At 40.9% G+C, this 18,327-nt stretch overlaps 1 protein-coding gene across 1 annotated transcript; it reads left to right on the forward strand.

Moving 5' to 3' along the window:
• The first annotated feature begins 252 nt into the window (after positions 1-252).
• LOC120029314 (ADP-ribosylation factor-like protein 4D) lies at positions 253-2,598 on the forward strand. The gene is made up of 2 exons (XM_038974534.1): positions 253-288; positions 1,297-2,598. The coding sequence occupies exon 2, from the start codon at positions 1,415-1,417 to the stop codon at positions 2,018-2,020; it is 606 nt and encodes a 201-aa protein (XP_038830462.1). The 5' UTR covers positions 253-288; positions 1,297-1,414; the 3' UTR covers positions 2,021-2,598.
• Positions 2,599-18,327: the final 15,729 nt, after the last annotated feature.

Here is an 18,327-nt window from a genome sequence, read left to right on the forward strand (position 1 = left end):
ATTCCTGCTACATTGTAGCTGCATGCCAGCATCTCACTTTCTGTACACGGAACCATTGACGTACTAGACCAGCAGGGGGAGTATGTTATTGAGCGACGTCACCTCGGGTTGTTGTTCTAGAGAGGAGGTCTTGTGCGTGCTATTCCATTCCACACTGCTGCTCATTGCTCCATCGGTGCACGGAGCAGACAGACAGATATTAGCGCGCAGAGAAACAATATTTGGCTGTATGGATGTATTTGCTGCACTAGGATGATGCCATGTATGTTCATTCAAGTGGTCTAGAAGGTAAATGTATCACAATAGTTTTTTCAGGTTTAGGATTTTGCACAGATAGATTTCATTGCAGTAAAATACCATATTTCTGAGTTGTAATGCTATGTGCAAGGCTGGTTATTATAGCAGAGTCATTCCAGTAAACTGTCTCACTCATAGATGGTTATGCATTTTATTTTTGTGCAAATCTGCAGTTTGATCGCATATTTAATTCCTCAGAATGATGCCAGAATTACAGTACATAGGCTATATTCTTATATCTGGTGTTCTCATAATTAGATAGTTGGGGTGACACTAATCTTTTTTTTTAACAGACTGTTGGAGAAATATGGGTTGTGTTTATAGTTATATATATTTTTTACAAAAGTCTCTCAAAAACATTTGGATTATAATTAATCGCAATCCTATCCTGGGCATCAACTGCATTCAATGTGCAAATAAATAGATATTCTCTCATTTATATTAAACTTGGAATCAATGTGCCCCAAGACAGCCATTGGGGTTTAACTGTCCTAAGAGGATTAGAAAAGACTTGGCAAAAGACAACGAGAACAACCAGCCACCAATTACATGTTGTCAGGCATACCGCTTCATAAAGATTTAAACCCAAACCATAACTGATCTTATTAAAATGAATTGTGCTGTCTGGACATTTTCTATGACTGACAATTAAATTGCCTCGCCTTAGGCTATGACTGTTATGGTTGTGGATTTATTCCAATAAGGAATAACCAATTGGTCTCAATTGTTGCTTTACTACTTGCAATGCAAGTTCATTAGAAATTGCAGTAATCATTGATCAGTCTGATTTATAGATGCAAACACAGTAAAGCAATCATGTCAGTGTACTAACTGTAGTAGCAATCATTAATGTGTTATATCAAAGTGTCTGACATTTCTTATCTGTGTCATTGTTTATTATTGTGTAAAAGCACCTCAAGTTGTAGTGATACCTTACAATCTCATTGTCTAGTCTTTAAATAGTACCTCATTGTGTTTGCTTTTTGATAAGGTCCCCAGTCCTGCAACCGTCCAGTCTGGCACCTCCACCTTTGAAGAGGGTGCCAATGCCAAACTATTAGAAAGGATTACTGAGAATCTGCCACCTCACCCAAAGAGGTGAGAACATCCCATCACCATGGGGAACCAGCTGACCGAGATAGCCCCCAACACCCCGTTCCTGCAAAACTTCCAGTCCTTGCACGTGGTAGTGATTGGCCTGGACGCGGCTGGCAAAACCTCTCTGCTCTACAGATTGAAACTCAAGGAGTTTGTCAAGACCATCCCGACCAAGGGCTTTAACACAGAGAAGATCAAGGTAGCGGTGGGCAGCTCGCGGGCCATCACCTTCCAGGTGTGGGACGTAGGGGGCCAAGAGAAGCTGCGGCCCCTGTGGAAGTCATACACGAGGCGGACCGACGGCATGGTGTTCGTGGTGGACTCCACCGAGACCGAACGGATGGAGGAGGCCAAGGTGGAGCTTCACAAGATTACCCGTACCTCGGAGAACCAGGGGGTACCCGTCCTGGTGCTGGCCAACAAGCAGGACCTGGCCTCAGCTCTGTCTGTGAGCGAGGTGGAGAAGGTACTGGCCGTCCATGAACTGAATGCCTCCACCCTGCACCACGTACAGAGCTGCAGCGCCGTGGATGGACAAGGCATACAACCAGGCCTAGAGAAACTCTACGAGATGATCCTGATGAGGAAGAAGATGGTGAAACACAACAAACACAGAAAGAGATGAGCCTTTGGATTGTCCTGATTTTAAAAGGGCCATTTGTGACTCTTTGAGCGGAGGTCCTGTCCCTTTAAATAAAAGGGAAGGCTTTTTTGCCAACAAAGGACCAATTCCAGATGACACAGGGGTCAGGAGAAATGGATTTGGCCTTTATGTGACATGCAGTATTGATACACCGTCTTTCATACCTTGTATTAGCCACACAGCTGCCCTTTGTATGCAATGAATATGTGATAGCCACGAGAGGCTGTAGCTGCCTATGACATATTTTGTCCCAGAAAGTTGGACTCACTTGTTTTACCCTACAACACAGTAGAAATGTGATACCGAACTCTGAACTCGTGTTGGATCTGAACAAAGACACACATTTTATATGATATGAAGCTAAATCGTGTTGATATCAAATGGAATACCATGACCGAGATAGCCCCGGTACAGTATTATTATTTTGGTCACTTTTGAAAGAACAATTCCAAGTGCATTCCCCTTATGCACCACAGAGTTTCAGTTGGATTCACAGACTGTTTTTACAAGTTGTACAATTTTTGTAACACTGAAGAATGAATAAAACAACCCACTGTATTAAATATGTTGCTTTCTTTTGAGACAACATCAAAGTGTAACGTTAACACATCTTGCATTTTAAAGGGGACATAGAAAGTGTTTAAAATTTTACCAACCCATACAACATGTCCATTAATTATAATCCACATACTAATTCACATGTCCTGTTACTCCAGGATTATTTTCCTGCTGTGGTCAAACTGGTCAAATGAAGATAGCAGATCTGTAGGTCATAGACATTTGAATAGGTATAGTAAGTTGCAGCAAAGATACCCTTTCAGCCATGAATCTAATTTGATTTATGCACAATGCAGAGAGCTACAGTATATGATGGATAGGTTATTCAAAATGCAAATCCTGCCCTGAGGGTGATGTACTGAACTTGACTAGCTTTCCCTTCTGTACTATAGATAGACACAATACAGCTTCTGCTGATGATAGTCTCACTGCCAGTGCCTGGGCAAAAAGAATGTCCTACAGCAAATCAGCCACCATTGAAAGAGCAAAGTTCACCATAATCCCATAGAAAGATGACCTAGTATTGCATAAGAGAACAAGAGTTACTGTTTAAGTTTACATATGCATTCAAAGAAGACAATTACAAACACATACCGATAGTACTGAATATTAGCCCAGTGTTTTAGAACAACCTACATGTGCTAGCTGTACAGAGCAGGTCTGGATATGATACATTCATGTGGAATGGCGGCGCTCATCCAGTATGTTCGTCACATTTTGCGTCGTATTCATTGTAATCTCTTCTACTCTATTCATGGCTGAGTCAGCACATTGGCTATGGAGAGCAGCCTCGCCCCCAGCCACCATATCCATGTCCTTTGATTTCCACATCAGCTAGGCTGCCAGCTTGCTTGCAATTGTAAGTCAATCAATTAGTAGTGTGGTTGTGGGCAGAATCAAACAGCTTCGGGGGAATAATAGAGATGGATCGCCGTGACTATGGCAGAGCTACTTTAGGACACCTCTTGAGTCAGTAATGAATGTGATTGGTCATTCTATAGATCTGGCTCACCAATATGCATAATAGGCAAGATTGCATACTTCAAGTATAGAATATAGAAGGATTTGGTCAGACATAAGGTGTTCACTTTAGCACCAGGAATATACATTATATTACTAGTGCTAAAGTGTACACTATTGTGAAACATTTGGATCTTGTGTATTCTCAATTATAAACAGAATAGTGAAAATTAATTATTGGGAGGACTTTAAGGATGATATGAGACAAAGCCATGTTGCTGTAGCAGTCCAGACAGTGATGGCGTTTAGGTAGAATGAAACTGACCAGCTACTTGAATGTTTTCTCATAGTGGATAAGACCCACGCCCCCTGTCTGAGAAGTCCAATTAAGAAGAGACACTACTGTCCCTAAGACCTAGAGCAAGCAAACATTAACACTCTTTCCCCTACTACACAGTGGAGATTGTAGTAGATAGAGACACATACTGACTGCCAAATAAATATGCTTTATTTTTAATCCAACAATTGTGGAATGAGTCCTTGATGAAAAAAACAACTACAACATTTCATATTATTCAGTCCTCACTATTGTGAAGTTGTTTTGTTTGAGTGCGGCCGACTACAGAGAAATGTATATGTCAGATGGGACATTGGTTGAAGCTGTTGATTTCACAGAAGGTATTCTCAAGATGGAGATCAATAGAGGGAAATCCAGCAAACTCAACAATACTCCCAATTGAAAACTTTTGCTATTTTGGGACTTTTCTATCACTGTTCTCTCCTAAATGTACAAATTGTTTCTTTTTTTTTTATTGCATTTGTGTTTTTTTTATCCAAATATAAAGTTATGCAGTGACTAGAGCGTCCCGTTGCGCAATGAACCAATCTAAAATCTACATTCCTTGCACTGATCATGCGTTCCAGCTTCTATAGAACACTGTACATTAGTCTCTAATGAGATGACTGATAAGGTGTTCCATTATGAACCATCCGTTGATATACAGTAGGATACAACATCCTTACCACAACCTTATAACAACCTTAGCTGATCATGTTTTGCGACGCAGAGGGACATGTCATTTGGCTGCCAAACAGTCTGGGCCTCTTCACATTGACACAAACCATGACTGTAACCGGCATGATCTTACACACCAAGTTATTCACTACAATCTGTTCATTAACAATTCTGAGAGGTATTTGTGGATTCCTGACACAGCAGCTGGTAACTGGAATTCATTAGCCTATCCTCGGAAAGGAAGCTGCTAAACTGACATACAGTATATTCCTTGTCTATGGGAACTTCAATGACTTCAAATGGCAAATATTTGAACGTTGAATGCATAGACATGAATAGGAGAAATTGAGAAATAGGAGAAATGCATGCCTCTTCAAAAAGGTAGCATCGTGAGATGATGTAGTCATTGTTTGCATGTGTCTGTAAGTTGTTGTTTGTATAAATTCGTTTTTGGACTGTAATTATTATGATTATTTTTTAATTACGATATTTTTTCTCTCTCTATATATATATATATATATATGTAGTCGTGATGCCTCTAATGAGAAAGGGATCCTGCGGTGGATATAAATATGTTTTCTATCCTTCTACCTTCGTTCGCCAATGCTGGTTCGTTGACAGGAGAAACACAAGAGCGGGAGCTTGCGGGATTATGGGAGATTAAGCAGGGGGATCCTAAGCTGACAGGTGCATCCCTGAAATCATGTCACACGCTTCGAAGACCGGCTTATCCAATATCCAGAGGGTTCCCCATGGTATTCCCCTTTTATCGCCCACCTCGGTCTTACTGTATTCTCCCTTCAGGTTCACTTGTCATTGCATTGTATTGTATTTTGATACTGCATATGGACAGGGTTGTAGAAGTATCAGTATCTCAAATGGGACTCACCTGGGTAAATAATGAATAAACCAATATATTTTCATGCACAAAAGCTCTGTAGGGATATGCAGAGTTACTCAGAGCAACAAGTCCTGCATCTAAGTGCTGTTTCCAGACAGCAGTATGTATTTGGAGACAATATCACGTAAGCTTGAGCACCTCAACGGTATGCAGTATATTATCCAGAGTGTTTTATCAGACAAAGACTGCTGAAGTGCAGAGGAGCCCCTCTTTGAAATGGCAAGAAACTCCAACTGGCTCAGACATAAGTATTTATCACCACGGCAACCATGAGGTACTTACCAATTGATCAGTGACCTGAGAGGGCAGAGGCGGGGGTTAAATTGCTTTTGTGGTTGGAAGTCCAAATTCTCAATTTCAGCTGTGGTTACCAAGGGGCCAACAGGATTTCAAAGAAGCTCCAATCAATACTCAGACTCCTCCAGCTTGGGATAACATTGGCCAGAATATCTCTGATTTCACTGACACTGTGATTGGAGAAAGCATGCTGACATTGCAATGTGTCCAGGGTCAAGCTATCGAGAACTGGCGGTAAGAAGGGGTCTTGCTTGTGTGTAGGGAAGGTATTTTCAGGGTGAGGGGGGCGCTGAAGTTTATCACTTATGGCTGATGTTAGAAGGCTGGATTAGTCCATCTATCTCCCCCCCCCCCAAAGACCTATTAAAGTGCCACTCTGGGCTCAATGAGAGTAGAGACTATAGCCAGTAGACTATTGTGAGTGTGGAAGGAGTGATATAAAAGAGTCCCAAAGGCGAATAGGAGCTTGGGTCATAAATTCACTTTGAGTGTATTCACTATAGGATCTGTGTCGCTTGTTTTGCCTCAGTGTCTATAGAGGAAGGCAAGAGAAAGCAACCGAGCCCATATTTCTTGGTCTTGGAAAAGGTGCTTTAACACGGGGCTGGAATTTCAATGTTTCACGAGAGATTTGATGTGTTTGCATCAAACCATTGCCTTCACCCTGCGGCGGAAGAAAATAAGTGACCCAGAGCCACAACATATGGATTAAATTGTCTCTTTCTCCATGTCCTTGGCCACAGGCTACAGACACTAATTATTTTCATATGAATAACTGATATTATTACTGGGAGTCAAAAGCACAGATATTCATATTCATAAATACAACGTGCTTCTCTGCAGACTGTTGGCTGGGTGTGATGCATCGCTCAGGGGAGGTTTGAGGGATAATTGCTGGCATATTTACAGACATTTAAACATTCATGCCCAAAGTTTCACCCCGTATTTCATATTTCAGCTACAGAGGGACTTAACATTATTTCTTTAATAATGTTTTCATGCAGAACCCTGCCAAATGGAGTCCAATGGAAGGATTCAATCAGCGTTGCCACTGAGACGAGGCTCCACTTCACTTCTCTAAAACAAGCAGGGTAGACTGTGATCAATGCAAATGCATTAGATCACGAACAGGACTGTTTAGGAGTAAAAATATATATATCCTACATTCTAGAAATACAGTATATGATTTGAATCATGGTGGAACATTCCCCTCCACTGTAATAATGAGCCCTTCTCATTTAGCTTTCTTACTCAGACAATGTTAGCACGGGTCTTATTTTTGTCTGGGAGAGGCTGCCCAGATTAAGGTTTTTGGGAGGTTTTGGGGGCTTATGATGTTTTTCAGCTTTGATTGCAATTAATCCATATCCAGCCGAGACCCACCAGAGGTAACCTTATCTCCCCACGGCTGTATTACCCACAAACCCATCTGGAGCGTGACCGTCTGCCCTGCCTGGAAGAGCTGTGGGGTCTGATCCACAAGCTGATTGCACTGGAATGGATGTGATCTGTTGCTATATATTTATCTTGTTGTTGTTGCTGTGTTGTTGGCATGGAAAGGTTTGGAAGTGTGCTGAATATGAGAGAAACAGATGATTTCATGTATTTAATGCAGCCCATGTCATATCTTACATAATGTATGTAGTTGCATGATATACACATCAAATATGATACAAATTATAAATGAGGTGAGTCACATCATAGATTCATGTAGAATGTAGTTTACATGTAGTATACATACTGTACATATACTATATTATACTCATGTAATATGCTATTTCAGTGTACTGTATGAGCATTAAACTGATCAATTAAGTCAGTCACATGATGACATTGCACCGAGACAAATGAATGTACTGTAATCCACTGCAGACTGCACGTGCCTTGGACTGCCCAGTGCCTGTCCATGTGGTGTTTGAGTTCACCGCTCTCTGTACGAGAGATCAGGCTCACCACAGCATCACGTGTTAGATCCCTCCATCCCTCCCTTCCTCCGGCTGTATTGGGTCTACCGTTCCTGACTAAAGGAATATGTGACCGTTCCTCTCCCCCGGGAGCCTGTCACTCCAACTAGTGCTATAGCCTTGCTGGCTATGCAGACTGTAGTACTAGCACACACGCCGCCTCCGCATGCTCCACCAGCCGTGAAAACCGGTAGGTGAGCGAGACCTCGTTGAGATAGGGAGCGCACATGTGAAGGAGTGACCACGTGAGCCGAGGAGCTCGCGGGACAACTCTGGCTGTCAGCAACTTTTTCCTGGGTCGAGTAAAGATACCTCCTCGCTGTTACTCAAACCTCCTACCGCCCAGACCAGGTCTATTTCTGACCTTCACTCTCCTCCAGATGTGCTAAATGCAGTACTAGCTGTAGAGCTTGGGGGCATGTTATTTTTTGCTCTTGTTATGAACAAATCAAATACAAAATAAGAAATATACAAACAAGAGTACATAAACCTAACAGACAGGGAGGGGTATTACACATCGAGATACATTTTTAATTTGTCAAAAAGTTATGGTACGTATTGCTTTTTTGTTTTTACACTTACTGAAGCTAATGGCTGTTACATGCACTATTGGAAATCATTTGGCAGTGACATGGGGGACACTAGCCTTACGCATATGTTGCGATTTACTCAAATCGATCCAAGTGCAAACAGGAGATGGTGCAGAACTTTCGGTAGAAGCATGTTAGAATTATTAACATCCCGATAGGCAAACAATAATGTCGTCCTGTTTTATCCTCTTCGAAGTGAGCTTTTCATCATTTGACACCAACACTGCTCATCAACTTCCTCGAGTAACTCTGAGTGTTTGAGTCAGGTGACGAAACAACCGTTCAGGTACAGTAGCTCTACATCATGGGAGTGTAGCGTGTCAGGACTGGATTTGACTTTGGGAGAAAGAGCCTGGGTTCCTGGCCCAGACTGTAAAGGGGAATCCATGTGGAGAAGATCTGCTATCTAGGCCCTTGAAGAGACATCTATAGTGCTTATTCTGTTCATCACAGTTAAGTTAAAGTCTTTTATAGGCCATTACACTCTGTTTTGTCCCTCTTTTTGATTGTTCAATCAATAATTGGCTGTTGGAGGCTTTTGGAACAGACTGCCAGGTCTGTCAGACGAGCTGGTTCGGTTCAGAGACTGGACATCACGTTTTACCCTAGAAGAGTTTTACCAAACTGTTCTGTTTTTCAGGCTCCTGTTGCCTGTGAACCATGCCAATGGAGTTCAATGGTTGGAGCACGGAGTTAGCTTAGCACTGCTATTCCTAGACACTACCGCTTCAGTGAACATGAACTACAGAACAAACCGACCATCAGTATGGATATAACACAAACGACGATCGGCCAAACTCATTGTCTAATTATTCAGAAGAACAGCCAGGCACAAATAAAATAGCAGAGGCAGATTCCACTCCCTAATCGTCTGGCTGGGACACTTGATAATGAACACAGACTGTGTACATCTTCAATTATTTTGAGTTGACTCCATTTGACGTCGTGTCAGAGCCACTGCTGGTACAGTGCTTTGACTGTGGTTTGCTAGCCATGTAGTCCACTACATGTAAGAACATAAGTATACGGGCTAAAATTCAAATATAATATAAGCCCATAAGAACACAGGCCAAAGGTATTATACAAACACAAACCAAATGTATCATACATACAGTATAAAGATAGGCCAAAGGAGACATGGACTAGGTAAATCTATAAAGGGCTAAATGTATTATAAAATCTCCCATTAGGCTATTACTATGGTCTCCTTTGTCTTGTCGTTACACTATACATTAAGCATTCTGAGTATGGTTGGTATTTGACCTCTGTGTCCATGTGTGACATGTCCAAAGCACTCTCATCCTCCATTATTCCTGTTATACTACACAGAGGAGTGTTGCCAGGCATCACTGATGTCAGAGCAGAGAGTCAGGGGTCAAAAATGATCATGAATCAGACATAGGAGCCAATGGATTGTGACCTCTAAGACTGTGCCAGGCAGTCCAAAGCTCTGGCCAAGATGAGAAAGATACTGTAGTACAAGACAAATGTGATCCAATTTCATGGGTGTATTTGTTGTTGGTATTGAATGATGCAGGAACAGCCATTTGTAGACATGAATCATATTGTAGTAAATTCAAATGGTAGATCCAACTGGGACTTGAAGCCCAATCCAGCAATTGTCAACAGTGTTGCTAGGTGTCGGGTTAAGATCACTACAATTATGCAATTTCCTGAGAAGAAATGCACCATCATATTGTCTGCTGCAGCCATTTCCCTATTACAGGATAGGAAAGAAAAATGACCGGAAACCATCTGAACATTCTGAGTAAATGATCCGAACGTGTCCTTCTGCACACTTCTAAATGACCTCACGTGTAAGGCCCAATGATCTGTAACCGTTAATGGCAAGGTCCGTCTGAACTTCTCCCTTCAGGAGCTCATTACAGACCTGAGTGGAATGTATCAAATAAATCAAATCGTCCCAAATCGCAACCATTGAAAGTCAGTTAGTACCCAGAGACACTGTCAAGGGCAGACTGCAGCTGTGTAAATCACTGGTGTGGAGAGCTCTGAAATACACGACCTGCTTTGCCATGACAACACATTTTTGCTACATTCAACGTAGCAGGAATAATAGCGCTGTGATAATAGCTTAAAATCGGGTCTACACTGTACCTTTCACCATGATTACAGAGAAAAAAAAACTGACTTAAAAAACATTGAAATCACCTGAAAATTGCCTTTCATTTTAACACATTTATGCATTTTGTGGCAATAGAGAAGAGCAACATACCTATACTACAATCATACGCAGTAGCTGGGTGGCTGAACAACAAAAAAACAAAGCAAGACTCTTCTCTACTGTGGCCCAGTACAGCTCACAATTCAGTTCAGTACGTGCCACGGGAGCACTGCTCAAAATGTGAAGTCAAAGGACAATGGCAAGAGTGTATGATATTACTGATGTGCTGTCTGTGGCTAGGGCAGAGCTGACAGGCAGAGGCCACAGATACCGGTGGCACGTACACACTCGTGACAGCTCCACACGCCACACTGCAACGCAGAGGAAGTGGAACACGTTGTCACAGGTAACCAATTGATACAGAACACCTATTGTTGGAGGATCTTAATGTAGCCGACAGTGAGCTCCAAAAGTCTTGGGACAGTGACACATTTGTTGTTGTTTTGGCTCTGTACTCTGAAGCACAAATATTTCACCCCCAGGACATTCTAACCATTACAATAACAGGGGAGGTTTTTTGGGGGGGGGTATGATATTTATGCCTCTGTAACTTTCTCACTCATCATTATTCCACGATTCATTCAGGACTATCCGTAATCATGGTAGCATCCACGTTAATGTAGAAGTGTTTAGAAACACATTCAAACCTTTTTAGAATTAAGTGAATCCAAAATGACACAATACATTATTTACCATTCATTTCTATGGGACACAAAATAATCTGAAACACAACCAAAACAAACAGCAAATGCATCCAACACGTTTGTAGAGTCACAAGCTTGATGTAATAATTGCATGCTAGGAATATGGGACCAAATATTAAACTTTAATAAGTGGTGGAAAAAGTACCCAATTCTCATAAATTAAGGTAAAGATACCTTAATAGAAAATGACTCAAGTAAAAGTCACCAAGTAAAATACTACTTGAGTATTTGGTTTAAAATATACTTAAATACCAGATGGCACCATTTTCTTATATTTTTATTTATTTCTGGATAGCAAGGGGCACACTCCAACACTCAGACATCATTACATACGAAGCATGTGTGTTTAGTGAGTCCTCCAGATCAGAGACAGTAGGGATGACAAGTGATGTTCTCTTGACAAGTGTGTGAATTGGACCATTTTCCTGTTCTGCTAAGCATTCAAAATGTAACGAGTACTTTTGGGTGTCGGGGAAAATGTATGGAGTAAATAGTATATCATTTTCTTTAGGAATGAAGTAAAAGTAAAATTGTCCAAAGTATGAATAGGAAAGTAAAGTACAGATACCCCCCAAAAATGACTTAAGTAGTACTTTAAAGTATTTTTACTAAAGTACTTTACACCACTGACTTTAATTTGTCCCAATACCTTTGGTCCCCTTAAAATGGGGGGACTATGTACAAAAAGTGCTATGGATGGAAAACCCCTCATATTAAAGCCGACAGTCTGCACTTTAAAACCTCATAGTCATTGTGTCATTTCAAATCCAAAGTGCTGGAAGTACAGAGCCAAAACAACTAGAATGTGTCACTATCCCAATACTATGGAGCTCACTTTATGTTGTCAAAGCAAAATAATCCTGCAGTGACAGGATTGGAAAATGCTGTCCATGTTGCTTGATCGGTGGTTAAGCTATTAGCTGGTCAAAAGTAGGCCACATGAAAAGTGCAACACTGTTAATATAACCATGTGTCAGTGTGGGTTTTCAGTGAATTTATGTCAATCACGATGCTCAGCTGCATTTCATGCGGTGCAGGGAAAACTCTAAACAATAAATGAAGATCCTACATCTGTATCTCACTCTTTCCTGTTAGCTCTGATAGACAATTCTACACCTACATGACTGAAACGTAAAGGTCCCAACAGTAAAAAAAAAATTGGTTTTTCATCAAATTGGATGATATTTGGATGAAACCATTTCAATGTAGAGTGATCCAAGTATGAAAAATGACTGTTGCTTTACATTGATAAAGCTTGATCATAAAGTTACTGGTCTTCTCCCCCTGTGTCAAACACTTGGATTCAGGGAGCAGGCATTACCAAGGATTTACTTCTGCCTTCATGCAACGTCACATAAAGCCGGAAATGTTATACACTAATGGTAGTGTCTTATCAGCTGAACTAATTGAAATATGTACCGCCTAAAACTATCATCACATGTTTATAAACCGTAAACTAGCTAGCTCAAGCAGAACATACGACCAAAGATACTGGTAACCTTTCATCTGTGGTGCGACTGTTGGCTAGCAAGCGACTTAGCAGCGTGCCGGCAAAAGCACATTGTGTTGTGACGAGATGCCATCGAGTAAATTTAACGGTACACTATTTTACGTAGAATGAAAAGCTTGACAGCAGTGGCTGCTTTTCATTTTGGGTGGACAGGCTGCACCGAAAAATAACGATCATGTCACACGTGTGCAGGATCACATTTCGAGCAAAGTGGCTCTATCAACTGAGAACATGCGATGTGTCTTGCCAGGATGCTAATCCTGAATACGGATCGTCAATGACGCTGTAGCATCATTGACGATGGATTTTGCAAGCGATGACCTTAATGTAAGTATCAGAAGTTTGGTAGCTAACATTTCTGGAGGATCGGAGGGCTAATGTTAGATAATGCAACTGTGGCTGCTTTGACTTGTGAACAGTATATTGTAACACACCTGATAGTCACTATATGGTTTTTGATCTTCCATCCAAGCCCCCTACATTGGGTGGCAGCACACCAACAAGGTCGATTAGGTGTCAATGTAAGCTTCCATTACCAACAAATGATGTTGCTTACCAGTCAGTATTACCAACAAATGATGTTGCTTACCAGTCAGTATTACCAACAAATGATGTTGCTTGACAGTCAGTATTACCAACAAATGTTGTTGCTTGACAGTCAGTATTACCAACAAATGATGATGCTTACCAGTCAGTATTACCAACACATGATGATGCTTACCAGTCAGTATTACCAACAAATGATGTTGCTTACCAGTCAGCATTACCAACAAATGATGTTGCTTGACAGTCAGTATTACCAACAAATGATGTTGCTTACCAGTCAGTATTACCAACAAATGTTGTTGCTTGACAGTCAGTATTACCAACAAATGATGATGCTTACCAGTCAGTATTACCAACACATGATGATGCTTACCAGTCAGTATTACCAACAAATTATGTTGCTTACCAGTCAGCATTACCAACAAATGATGTTGCTTACCAGTCATTATTACCAACAAATGTTGTTGCTTGACAGTCAGTATTACCAACAAATGATGTTGCTTACCAGTCATTATTACCAACAAATGATGTTGCTTACCAGTCAGTATTACCAACAAATGATGTTGCTTACCAGTCAGTATTACCAACAAATGATGTTGCTTGACAGTCAGTATTACCAACAAATGATGTTGCTTGACAGTCAGTATTACCAACAAATGATGTTGCTTGACAGTCAGTATTACCAACAAATGATGATGCTTACCAGTCAGTATTACCAACAAATGTTGTTGCTTACCAGTCAGTATTACCAACAAATGATGTTGCTTACCAGTCAGTATTACCAACAAATGATGTTGCTTGACAGTCAGTATTACCAACAAATGTTGTTGCTTACCAGTCAGTATTACCAACAAATGTTGTTGCTTACCAGTCAGTATTACCAACAAATGATGTTGCTTACCAGTCAGTATTACCAACAAATGATGTTGCTTGACAGTCAGTATTACCAACAAATGTTGTTGCTTGACAGTCAATATTACCAACAAATGATGTTGCTTGACAGTCAGTATTACCAACAAATGATGTTGCTTGACAGTCAGTATTACCAACACATGATGTTGCTTGACAGTCAGTATTAAGAACAAATGATGTTGCTTGCCAGTCAGTATTACCAACAAATGATGTTGCTTACCAGTCAGTATTACCAACAAATGATGTTGCTTGACAGTCAGTATTACCAACAAATGATGTTGATTGCCAGTCAGTATTATCAACAAATGATGTTGCTTGCCAGTCAGTATTACCAACAAATGATGTTGCTTGCCAGTCAGTATTACCAACAAATAATGTTGCTTGACAGTCAGTATTACCAACAAATTATGTTGCATACCAGTCAGTATTACCAACAAATTAAGTTGCTTACCAGTCAGTATTACCAACAAATGATGTTGCTTACCAGTCAGTATTACCAACAAATGATGTTGCTAACCAGTCAGTATTACCAACAAATGATGTTGCTTACCAGTCAGTATTACCAACAAATGATGTTGCTAACCAGTCAGTTTTACCAACAAATTATGTTGCTTACCAGTCAGTATTACCAACAAATGATGTTGCTTACCAGTCAGTATTACCAACAAATTATGTTGCTAACCAGTCAGTTTTACCAACAAATTATGTTGCTTACCAGTCAGTATTACCAACAAATGATGTTGCTTACCAGTCAGTATTACCAACAAATGTTTTTGCTTACCAGTCAGTATTACCAACAAATGTTGTTGCTTACCAGTCAGTATTACCAACAAATGATGTTGCTTGCCAGTCAGTATTACCAACAAATGATGTTGCTTTCCAGTCAGTATTACCAACAAATGATGTTGCTTACCAGTCAGTATTACCAACAAATGATGTTGCTTACCAGTCAGTATTACCAACAAATGTTGTTGCTTACCAGTCAGTATTACCAACAAATGATGTTGCTTGACAGTCAGTATTACCAACAAATGTTGATTGCCAGTCAGTATTACCAACAAAGGATGTTGATTGCCAGTCAGTATTACCAACAAATGATGTTGCTTACCAGTCAGTATTACCAACAAATGATGTTGCTTACCAGTCAGTATTACCAACAAATGTTTTTGCTTACCAGTCAGTATTACCAACAAATGTTGTTGCTTACCAGTCAGTATTACCAACAAATGATGTTGCTTGACAGTCAGTATTACCAACAAATGATGTTGCTTGACAGTCAATATTACCAACAAATGATGTTGTTTGCCATTCAGTATTACCAAAAAATGATGTTGCTTGCCAGTCAGTATTACCAACAAATGATGTTGCTTTCCAGTCAGTATTACCAACAAATGATGTTGCTTACCAGTCAGTATTACCAACAAATGATGTTGCTTACCAGTCAGTATTACCAACAAATGATGTTGCTTACCAGTCAGTATTACCAACAAATGATGTTGCTTGACAGTCAGTATTACCAACAAATGTTGATTGCCAGTCAGTATTACCAACAAAGGATGTTGATTGCCAGTCAGTATTACCAACAAATGATGTTGCTTGCCAGTCAGTATTACCAACAAATAATGTTGATTGACAGTCAGTATTACCAACAAATTATGTTGCTTACCAGTCAGTATTACCAACAAATGATGTTGCTAACCAGTCAGTATTACCAACAAATGATGTTGCTAACCAGTCAGTATTACCAACAAATGATGTTGCTGGCACGGTGGAATGTTGTTCCCAAAAGGAGTCGCTGTGTGTATAGTATTTGTAATTTACCCCTGACAATCACATTTTGCCATTCCATTGTGAGGGTTGTTGTCTTACAGTTGATGTAGCTTGTGTCATTGGGGCTAATCATCATGATTAGGGGGGGTATTACTTTTTCAGATTTTGTCTTTTGTCTTTCCGTTATCGTCAAGCTGTAATGATAGACACTTTTGAAAATTCAACATCTACTCTGTCTGCACAGCTTCCCAGGCAACCACATCCACCAAAACTGTGGGTGTCGGCACCACCATGCTCGAGTCACCTGTCAAAGACAGAACATCCCAACCTGCACCTGCAAAACGGTCACGGATGGAGTCCTGTTTGGATGAAAGCTTCTATCAACTTGTTAAGGGCTAAGTGGAAGCATTAGGGAGTGAATTGGGACTGGTTGTGACACTGCTCTGAATGTCTCTACACCTCACTTCACTAGATATAAAATACTTACTTACTCCCATCCATGTGTCCTCAACTCCTCTTCTCAATATCATTGCTCCTTGGAGGAGGAGATCTAAGTGGATAGACCTTTGATCCCCTCCTCCGTCATGCTTGGAGAGGTTGTCCATAAAAGGGACCACAGTGACGGGAGGAAGCAAAGATTTGATAGAGAGTTACTCTAATCATTTCTGATATGACCTTTTACTGCGGGGCTGTTGTCTGCACTCATACTGTCAGAATGTAGATTCATCCACAAAACATTATTTCCATGATTGATAACTGGGATAAAGTAGCCTAAATATGATCATAATTTGAAATGGATTTTGAGTCTGGATACTTTTTTGAGTGTTGGGAGATTTATTGAGTCATACCTGTGTGTGTGTGTGTGTGTGTGTGTGTGTGTGTGTGTGTGTGTGTGTGTGTGTGTGTGTGTGTGTGTGTGTGTGTGTGTGTGTGTGTGTGTGTGTGTGTGTGTGTGTGTGTGTGTGTGTGTGTGTGTGTGTGTGTGTGTGTGTGTGGATATTCCATGGAGGACATTCCAAAATACATTGTGTATGAGGATTGCCCGTTGGAACTTTTCCAGGACTACCCCATCTGCAGAAGGGTGCACAGTGTCACATGATTCATGAGGACGACATTCTTGTCTGCTCATTTTTTCAGACAGTGGAAGAGCCAGCCTCTCATTGGTAGCATCCCAGCTGGTAGCATCCCACCCAGATGGGTCATCTTTTATCCAGACATAGAAGGAAAGTTAAATGCACATACTGGGATATATTCTGCTGTTCAATTGCCATTCCAGTTCAAAACCATGTACTCAACCATAATGTCTTTATAGATGCTGACAGCTGTGCGTGTGAGGATGATTTGCAGCTACCATCATTTGTATTTATCACACAGAGCAGGCATAGCTGATTCGGTCCAAGACACAGAGGGAGGGAGGAGTTGCCACTGAAGTAGACATGATGGCAGAATCCCCAGTCCGCTCGGGTAGGGGATGCATAACCCCAAGATTGCTCTTCGTCTTATGGTGATTTACTGTGGCTAGCAATGTTTCAACAAGTAGGTGTCTCTGGTGGTGGTTGTGAAAACATGACTAAAGTTTGGGTCATACTCTGTGATGGACCTTGAAACTTCCAAGATTGTGGATGTCCCGCTTGTACAAGTTAGTCTTTATTCCATAGTATCATGTGTTGATGATCGGTTTGATAATTAGTCTGGTGGCTGATGGTCTGGAACAAATGCCTTGCGTTGACCCATCATAATATAGTGACGTTGCCCACCCCTGTCACAGGTATTTGTTATCTGACCAGGTGTTCTTCATCACAAACTCACTTGAATTTCTCTTTTAAAAAGAGCAATAAGATTGTCCAATGTGAGGGTCGCATCTATGATCACGGATCGGTATCCCCAGATCCAGAAATTCCTCAGAGAGGTGTATCCTGAGATCATCCACTTCTATGATCCCTGGCATGTGACAAAAGGTAAGAAGTCATATAAAAGCTTGATTTAGCTAGACTGGTACAATGGCAATAATTCCAAAAGTGCCAAGTTTGCTCACCCATCGAACTCAAGCAAGCGTACCCCAACAACATAAAAGAAACATGATTTTTGTTCCATTGTTCCTTTGTATTTTTGTTGTAAGTTCTACATTATCAGGTATCTCAGGGAAAGTGGAGGTAGTAGCCAAGAACAAGGAATGTCTGAAGGGGAAAAAATGGGTGCAGAGCATCACCAACCACCTCTACTGGTCGACGAGTCCTGGAGCAAGTGAGGAAGAGAGGTTGGCCAGGTGGACATCGCTTTTCAATCACCTGCAGAATGTCCACACACATGACAATCCTCTCTTCCCGAAGTGCCTCCATGCTCAATTATCATCAAATCTGCGTGACTTTTTCAGATA

This window comes from Salvelinus namaycush, chromosome 35 (genome assembly GCF_016432855.1).
Source record: "Salvelinus namaycush isolate Seneca chromosome 35, SaNama_1.0, whole genome shotgun sequence".
In the NCBI taxonomy this organism is placed as follows: Eukaryota; Metazoa; Chordata; class Actinopteri; order Salmoniformes; family Salmonidae; genus Salvelinus; species Salvelinus namaycush.